This window comes from Morus notabilis, unplaced genomic scaffold (genome assembly GCF_000414095.1).
Source record: "Morus notabilis unplaced genomic scaffold, ASM41409v2 Scaffold165, whole genome shotgun sequence".
NCBI lineage: Eukaryota > Viridiplantae > Streptophyta > Magnoliopsida > Rosales > Moraceae > Morus > Morus notabilis.
The window spans coordinates 844,564-853,538 of record NW_010363979.1 but is presented as its reverse complement, the minus strand read 5'-3'; the positions used below and the strand labels follow the sequence as shown (position 1 = coordinate 853,538).

General features: G+C 35.1%; 1 protein-coding gene across 2 annotated transcripts; it reads left to right on the top strand.

The window, feature by feature from the left end:
• On the top strand, positions 1-8,750 carry LOC21406952 (phosphatidylinositol 4-phosphate 5-kinase 7). 2 transcript variants are annotated; one of them, XM_024170390.1, is made up of 10 exons: positions 1-65; positions 892-1,059; positions 1,193-2,272; positions 2,780-2,947; positions 4,164-4,329; positions 5,438-5,548; positions 5,854-6,041; positions 6,517-6,668; positions 7,271-7,439; positions 8,364-8,750. In XM_024170390.1, the coding sequence occupies exons 2-10, from the start codon at positions 1,043-1,045 to the stop codon at positions 8,641-8,643; spliced, it is 2,331 nt and encodes a 776-aa protein (XP_024026158.1). In that variant the 5' UTR covers positions 1-65; positions 892-1,042; the 3' UTR covers positions 8,644-8,750. The 2 variants fall into 2 exon arrangements, with proteins under 2 accessions (XP_024026158.1, XP_024026159.1); XM_024170391.1 differs by lacking the exon at positions 8,364-8,750 and adding an exon at positions 7,968-8,239.
• The last annotated feature ends 225 nt before the right edge of the window (positions 8,751-8,975 follow it).

Here is an 8,975-nt window from a genome sequence, read left to right as displayed (position 1 = left end):
TTCATCCTCTTTAAGCTATCTCTGGTTAGCGCTGGTTGGCGTTCCATTTTCCGGTCTAAATCGAGGTGAGTTTCTTCTTTTCGTTTTCCTCATTCGGAAATATTTGTTTTTGTTTTTTTGTTTTTTTTTTTTTGCATTCAACTTTTGAGTGAAAACCAATCGTTTTTGCTTCGAATCAGTGTTTTTTCTGATTTAATTCAATGGAATATATGAAATGAAATGGAGTTTGAAGGAGAAATAATGGAGAAAAGTGAATTTCAAATGGAAACGAGTGGTGACTTATTGTTCTGTTTTCGGTTTATTGTGTTTTTCGTTTCTCTCTGAATAACATGTTTGTTTGTGAGCTAAAAAGCAGAAGTTTTGAGCTAGAAATGAGTTCAACTGTAATATTTTATCCTATGATTTTTGTTCTTGTATTGTTAGAAATATAGGATATCGTTAGAAATAAGTAATTTGAATCAAATAGTGAACTGGGATATTCTCAAATTTTATGTTGGCAATATCAATGAATTCATGTTTTTGTTTCGTCAAAATTGGTTCCTTTAACAGCAAGTGTGTACTTTTCGGTTAGGTTTGGTTAAATCAATTTCTTCTAATCCAAGAGCTGCAGAAAAATGAAAATTTCAACTTAGTTAACTTATCTTAACCGAAAAGTATCAAATTTAGCGGGCCAAGTGTTTGTTTAACTTTTTGCGCATTCACAAAGCAGATACAAACATGATTGGGGACCATCATAAGCAATATAATGAGAATATGGAATCAAACATTTTTGTTGGCCATCACAAAGCTAATCTAAATCAGTGTCCAAGAACTAGTAAATTGCCCACAACAAAATTTGAATGCTTTTGATTATGCTTATATTGACTTGTTCTTTTATGGTTGAATACACAGGGGTGCACGATTGCTGTGGCTGTTAGCTGTAAAGGTTCATGAAGAGAGTTTTTTCTAACTTCTTAATGGCTTGTCTAGATTTGAAAGAGTTTGAGAGATGAAGTTAGTAGAAGTCATTGAGAGCAGTTGAATTGGTTTTCATTAGCTGGTTATGGAAGACACTGAAAGGTAAATTTCGTAAAGTTTGTCAGCTTAATTCTGTGTGTCCCTTTGTTCTCCCTTTGTTCTCATGTAAGAATGTCAGGTTCAACTGCAACAGTATCTTGATCTAGTTGTTCTGATCTCTTTGAACTAATTCCAGGTCTGGGGAGAAAGCCTTCTCAAATGGGGACGTTTATGTTGGAAATTTTAATGGAGTGCTGCCACATGGTAACGGTAAATACACGTGGTCAGATGGGACTGTATATGAGGGTGATTGGGAAAATGGTAAGATGACAGGGAAAGGAAACATGATCTGGTTGTCAGGAGCAAGATATGAAGGTGATTTCTCTGGGGGTTACCTTCATGGTTTTGGTACCTTAACTGGATCTGATGGGTCAATTTACAGGGGGGCATGGAGGATGAATATTGTGCACGGTGTTGGAAAAAAGCAATATTGTAATTCTGAAATTTATGAAGGTCAATGGAAGGAAGGAGCACATGATGGTAGCGGTAAGTACACATGGAACAGTGGAAATATGTATATTGGGAGTTGGAAAGCTGGGAAAATGTGTGGTAGAGGGGTTATGAGATGGGCAAATGGTGATCTTTTTGATGGCCTTTGGTTAAATGGGTTTAGACATGGGAATGGCATTTATAGGTATGCAGATGGAGGATACTATTTTGGAACGTGGAGTCAGGATCTAAAGGATGGAAAAGGAATTTTCTATCCTGCTGGAAGTAAACATCCATACCTAATGAAGTGTTGTAGCTCTCGTGATTATGATAAGGAGGGGAAGAATCTGCTGTCATCTTCATCATTGAATTCAGAAGGAAAAGCGCAAACATCAATTGTTAAGAGAAGTCTATCAGAGAAGATTTCTGTCGGTGGATTTTTGAAAAGTTCAAGTCGAATATCACACGGGGCTACATTGTTAAAGCAAAATTTTAGAACTTCTAGTTCTTCTAGAAATTTCTTGTGCCATGACCCCTCGTGCACATTGTCCAATACTATAGAAGGAGGTCAATATGTGTCACAAGATAGTGACAGTTTAGTCTATGAAAGGGAATACATGCAGGGGGTTCTGATTAAAGAGAGAATAAGGAAGTATACCGAGTTGTCAAAAAAATGTAAAGAGCCAAATAGCTTTCATACGGACAAAGCAAAGAAGGCGTCATGCATTGACATTTTTGAAGGCCGTCGGAGTCATTATTTAAGACTTAATTTGCAACTTGGTATCAGGTTTGCTTGCTCTCTCATCTTTTCTTTTACAGTTTAGGGTGCGTGGATAAAATCATTTCTCGAATTCAACTGTTAACTGTAGTCTAGTGTGTATAATAAGTTCTAATTTGTTGTTTGTTGATTAGAACTCAGACCTCAAGTTTCAATCTCCTTTGTGAGAATCAAAAACATTACTTTCTTATCCAGATTAAGGTGCAGATACTTTCACTATGTGATCCCATATAAACAATCACGCATAAGCCTAATTTTTTCCTTTTCTAAATCACTATATCTGCAGCTAGAATTTACCGAGATATAATTTCAATCTGTTAAATGGATTAATTCAGTTCAAGTGGTTTTATTAAATTCATTTCTGCATTTATCTCTCTCTCTCTCTCTCTCTCTCTCTCTCTCTCTCTCTCTTTTGGCGGTGAAACTTTTCCTGGTATTTTCTGTTTCTCTTTTAAGTAAACTAACTACTTTTCTGGGATTTGTAACATTTACTGAAATCCTATTTGAAGTTCACAGGTATACTGTTGGCAAGATCACACCAGTTCCTGTGCGTGAAGTTCGATCTTCCGATTTTGGAGATCGAGCTAGAATAAGGATGTATTTCCCCCGAAAAGGTTCCCAGTTCACACCTCCGCACGATTCAATTGATTTCTACTGGAAAGATTATTGCCCTATGGTCTTCAGGTATTTTCTAATCTTATATGTGCGAGATGCATGCATTTGAATTGCTTGCTCGAGCGCCACTCGAGGACAGGTTATCTGTCTGTCTAGGTCACTTTCACTGGCCATTGAAGTTGTAGCATTAGGTTAATAAGGGTCTACCATAGTCTCATAAATAAGAAATAGTATTCCTTTCATTTTTTCACATCTTTTATTTGAAATTACTTTGAAGAGGCCTTTTTTTTTCAAAAATAATAATAATAACATCAAAAGTTTTGGGAAATTCTGACTCTAGGGATTGGGAGAAAACAAAAGGAGAGGAATTATGGTAGTTAATCCATCGTGTCTTCCTACATTTCACGTAAAATTGACTGGTTCGAGTTACTCCAGAAAAAGACAAAAATAATGGTATTAAGCTTTGAAACATGCTGTCCAGATATTTTTGTGCGGAAAAAAAGTACGAATAGAACAGAAAACTACCTAACAACTAGTATGCTGTAAATTTTATGTGAGTTTGTCTTCATAGAGGGAAGGAATTAATAGGTTTATACCTTTATGGGGTTCTTTGCCTTTCTTTTTTTTCCGCAGTAACTTTGAAAGTTCAAGCATCGTTGTGATTTTTGCTTCTTTTTATGCTTTAGTTGCCTTGTTAAATCTGGCAAATTTTTAAGTTCATAATGTATCATCTTGTTTTGTTTAACTTCCTCCCCTGTTTATATCTTATACTAGTCATTAACCATACTTTATGATGCATTAGTACACGGTTGGTGTGAAATGCTTTTCTTTTAATGTTTGACTTTGACTATCTGCTACCTACATATTTAAAGGGAAAAAGTTTAATCTTTATCTTTCCTGCATACGTATAATAAACACTCAGGAACCTTGGTTCACGGCTAAAAGTAAAACGAGACAAACTAAATACTACTTGTTCTCCTTCTAATAGCCCTCTTTAACCTGTGAAACTCTACTTAGAGCTGTCAATTTATAAATAGTTAAAAATCAAGACATAAAATCAGGGATGCACAAAAGGATAATATGAGGGATATAAAGGATTTTGATATGTATCCTAATATTATCTGATAAAGTACATCAATGACCAGAATAACAATCAGACCCCTAAGTTTCTTAGTATCTACAAAGCGCCCCACATGATTACTTCATATACATTCTGTTTTCCAATATGCATTAGCTATTTGAAAGTTCTTTCAGTATTTCCTCTAATCTTGTTAACCTAAATTAGGAATTTGAGGGAAATGTTCAAGTTAGATGCGGCAGAGTATATGATGTCCATTTGTGGTGATGATGGTCTAAGAGAGCTTTCTTCTCCGGGGAAAAGTGGCAGTATTTTCTATCTCTCTCATGATGATAGATTTGTAATTAAGACATTAAAAAGGCCGGAACTTAAGGTTTGAACTTCCATATAATATTTTATTTCTGTACTCTGAATTTCTAGCTGTAGCATCTCTATCTGATTCACTTGTCTATCTGAATGGAAAGTGACAATTTTTTTATTGGACCTTATCACGTTTTTTTGGCTGTAGATAAGTTGTTTAAAATTACAATTTAAACTTATAGGGTCCTTGTCAGGTCAATTTTGGCAACAAGATTACACATCATGAAACAAACAAAAATAGGGTAGCAAAGTTCAGTTTGCACATGGAAGTAATTTGTGGATGTTCACATTTAACTTGGAAATCCTGTAGAACCTTAGGGCTGAAGTGATACCAAGGATCAAGAATGAAATTAGGTTGATGTTGCTGCGTCCTTGTGTATCAGTTTTTAAATATATTCAGGGAATTGTGACAAAAATATTTACTTATTGGAATACAAACGTAAGACTTTTCCACCCACTCATAGGATCCTGGGATTCTGAGTGACTTTGACAAACTCCTCATGACGATCAAACTTTAGTGTGATCATAAAAAATAATGAACAGAAGATTATCTTGTTTGCCCGAACTCTGGTAGTCAGAGCATGTCATATGAGGCGAGGTAGACTGTAAGAAAGCATTTTTAGTAATCTTTTGGCTGGTCAAATAGACACAGAGGTACGGCCATTGTCATCATGACACATCTCTTGTCCAAACTACTCTGTTTTCTAATTTATTATGGGATTTGTGGATTCCAAATTACTTTTGCTGATACTTCACAGATAAGTGGTTACATTTATGAATCTTTACATTTCAAATAATGACATCGTGATTTGGAAAACACTTATTCACAGGTTAAATTTCTTACCTGAAAATGTGACTCTGAAGTTGATATTTCTTATTTGAAAAAAATAACATGTGAAATAATCTAATGGACTGCAGCTGAAGATGTTGAAACACATTGCATTTGTATCAAAATTAGTTCCGTGGTATAGTAGCTTAATTATATTATTTGAGAGCTTACACTTGTGTTTTCAAAACTTAATAGTGTACCAATGTTGTGTTTTTTAACTTAATGATAAAAGCGGTGGATGTTCATATATAATATTGTTTGTTCTTCTTTTCCATTTAATTTGTTTTTGTAGGCAATGCTCAAGATGCTGCCCAATTACTATCGTCATGTAGGAGAACATGAAAATACACTCATTACGAAATTTTTTGGACTCCATCGCATAAAGTTAAGAGGTGGAAGAAAGGTGTCTACAAGTTTATCACTTGCACTTACTTTTAGTTCTCCCAAGCATCTTGTTCAATGATTTGTTTTCTCTCCGAAATAAAGCGTAATCGACAACGAGAACGACTAACAAGCAAACAAAATAAAGCAAAGAGGAAAAAGAATTTAACGAAACACAGCAACAAAAAAAAACGCGTTATGGAACATCCTTGCAGCACAAAAGAATAGAAAATGAGCTATCTTTAAACTATCGTAGAAGATGCCCACACTTCTCATCTGTGATTCAGCTCACTACTTTTCTTCTTCTTAACCATTTTGTTTTCTCAGGTACGGTTTGTAGTCATGGGGAATATGTTCTATACTGAACTACGGATTCATCGTCGCTATGATTTGAAAGGATCAACTCATGGGAGAATCACAAAGAAAGATAAAATCAGCCAGCATACCACATTGAAAGATCTGGATCTGACATATGAGTTTCATATGGACAAATTATTGCGGCAGTCACTGTTTAAGTAAGTCGATGAAAATTTCTGATGGTACTTCTACCAATACAACCAAGTATGATATCTGTTTTTCAATCTTTTTATAAAGTATCGGAGTTTTATCATATCACTCACTTGAGAAATGGTGATGATGAAGCTCAATATTTGTGTTTATATATTTTGTTTTTGAAGTAGTTAAAGGGGTAACCAAACAAGAAAGCTGCAGAAAATTGTAGCATTATCTGAGATCTTGGGATGGCTAGGATAAGAGTTAAAAGATCTGAATAAGATAGTGAGCAGTTGAGATTGAAATTCACAAGGAAACTGAAATTTACTATTTTTTTTTTATTTTTTAATTTTATTTTTTGCAATTAACAGAAAGAATTCATTTATTTTAATTCTTCCTTTAAGAGAAAGGATTAAAAATTGAATTCCAATGTCATGATATTGATACAAAATGTATATTCACAAAATGTAATACTGGTAGAATTCTCTCTTTTTGCAGACAAATAAAATTAGACTGCATGTTCTTAGAATCACAGCAGATAATTGATTATAGCCTTCTGGTGGGATTACATTTTAGAGCTCCTGAGCAGCTCAAGTCCTTCGAACCTCCTGATACAAGGCACACTCTAGAGACTTTACTTGCTAATGACGGTAGGCGTCTCATTCTGCAAATCTTTTTTTGGTATTTACTGGTAGTTATTGTACAAGTTATTGATTTCAGTGTTTTAGAATCCTTTTTCTCTCTTTACTTTGAATGAATGGTTTGTTTCACTCCAAAAATCAATATAAATCTCAAATTTAAACTACCTATGGTACTCTACAAATTGTACATAGAACAAGAAACAAAGTTAATGGACTTGCTTCAAAGAAAATCGAACACGTCCGACCCAAACAATTAAAAGACAGAAAGTGAGATAGTAACGTTTATAATCTCTTTGTAACCAAGGTCATTTCAGTGAAAAAGCCTCTAAACCTCACTGCAGAGTTGACGTAAACCTTCGGGATGTAATTATACGTGATTTTAGTGCAATGCTACGGGCAGATCTGCTGTTTGCCAGACTGGCTTGACAGAAATTCTTATCAACAGCTAGCTACATTTTATTCTTAAAGGAATAAAATAGATTATCTCTTACGATGTCAGCGAGATGGTAGTTAATTGCCATGTATGCGTTGGTGTTATTATTTGAAAATACTTTCTTGTCTTGTTCTACTTTTGTCTTAGCTTATGAATCGTTTCATTCTAATTTGAGTAGGTGAAAATCTGCAAGCTGAACTTCCGATTCCTCCTAATGGCCTGCGATTGGTAACTCATGAACCTAGTTCTGTCAGTACTGCACCAGGTCCTCACATCAGAGGAAGGACACTAAAAGCATTTTCTTTAGGCGACAAGGAAGTTGATGTTTTACTCCCTGGTACTGGAAGGTAGTTTCTATGCTTATTTTTTTTTACTTACTAATGTTTCGTCACCCCTGGCATAACTAATCTTTTGCTTGACATTTGTTATGATTAATGTTTAATTCTGTGTGTGTGGAATGATAAGCCTAATAACTTACAGCCTCCTTTACCTTCAAATGGATAACCATCACTTGTTGATGCCATTGCTCACAATTGTATTGCATCTCAGATTTGGCCAAGTTGAAAGTAACAGGTCACACCACTCTTAATTTAGGACACTCACCGGTGCTTTGGGTTAACAACAAGGGTGAATATTGAAACGCAAACTCTATTAGACTAAGGGTGATTAGTGGAGTGGTAAAGTTGTGATCAACAATACTGAGTCACTACTCTTATGCTTGGTTACTCTGAAAATAGAGACACTTGGGATGGAATACAGTGAAATATGAGATATTGAAATAGCTATGATGGAGTGTTCCACATTAACTGGTAGTGGGTGGTCTCTGGTACTTATAACGACGAAGGTTGTCCCTTCTTGTGTGGACATGTTTGCAGGAAAACTATAGTAAAGTTGAAAGGAGGCGATATGTACACAAAGGGGATTCCAAGATAAGGTGATTGTGTGTGTCCTGCATCACCTAAGAAGAAGAGGCACTTTGGATCTGAGGAGTGTTATTCCTTCGTGTGTAGACCCGTTTATGGAAAGCAGTGAAGCGATAAGGCTAAAGTGGAAATAGTTACACAACGGGTGTGTCCTATGAAGTGAAAAAGAAAAAGGAAAAAAAAAAAAAAAAAAAGAATTTTACCGAACGGAACTTTTTATCAATCCAATCATTTTCATTCACAAGTTTTTGTGTACCGTGACTCGATGTTATTTGTCAGTTGAATCTGAGAGCAGTTTTATTATTGTGCGAATATAGCATAACAGACATTTACTTGCATTCTTCTCAGGTTACGAGTGCAATTAGGAGTAAATATGCCGGCGCAGGCACAGCGGAAGCTTTGTCTTGTTGAGGAAGACTCTTCAGAAGTTGAACTTTTTGAGGTTTATGATGTTGTTCTTTTTATGGGAATAATTGACATATTGCAGGAATACAATGTGAAAAAGAAACTCGAGCATGCATACAAGTCAACGCAATTTGACCCCATGTCAATTTCTGTTGTTGAGCCACACCTGTATGCTAGTCGATTCACCAAATTCTTAGAGAGAATTTTCCCCGATCTACCATGAAAGACCCTAGTTTTGTTTTCCCTTTATTTTATTATTCACAATAACAATTTTTATTTTTATTTTCTTCTTTTTATACGAAAGGCTTCATATCAAACTATTATAAGCAATTCTTTTAATATTATTTGTTGTACATTTGTATAACCATGCGTGTAATAAGAGCATCCATTTCTACTTCATGTTACATCGATGATATAAAGATCATGTCATGTTGCTTGTGTATTAATTCACTTCTCCATTGAAGCATCTCTATCATTTAATCTCATTTTCAAATAGGAGAAAACGTGTTCAGCGAGAGAATTCGTCGCCATATTGTCGTGAAGCTATTATTTCGA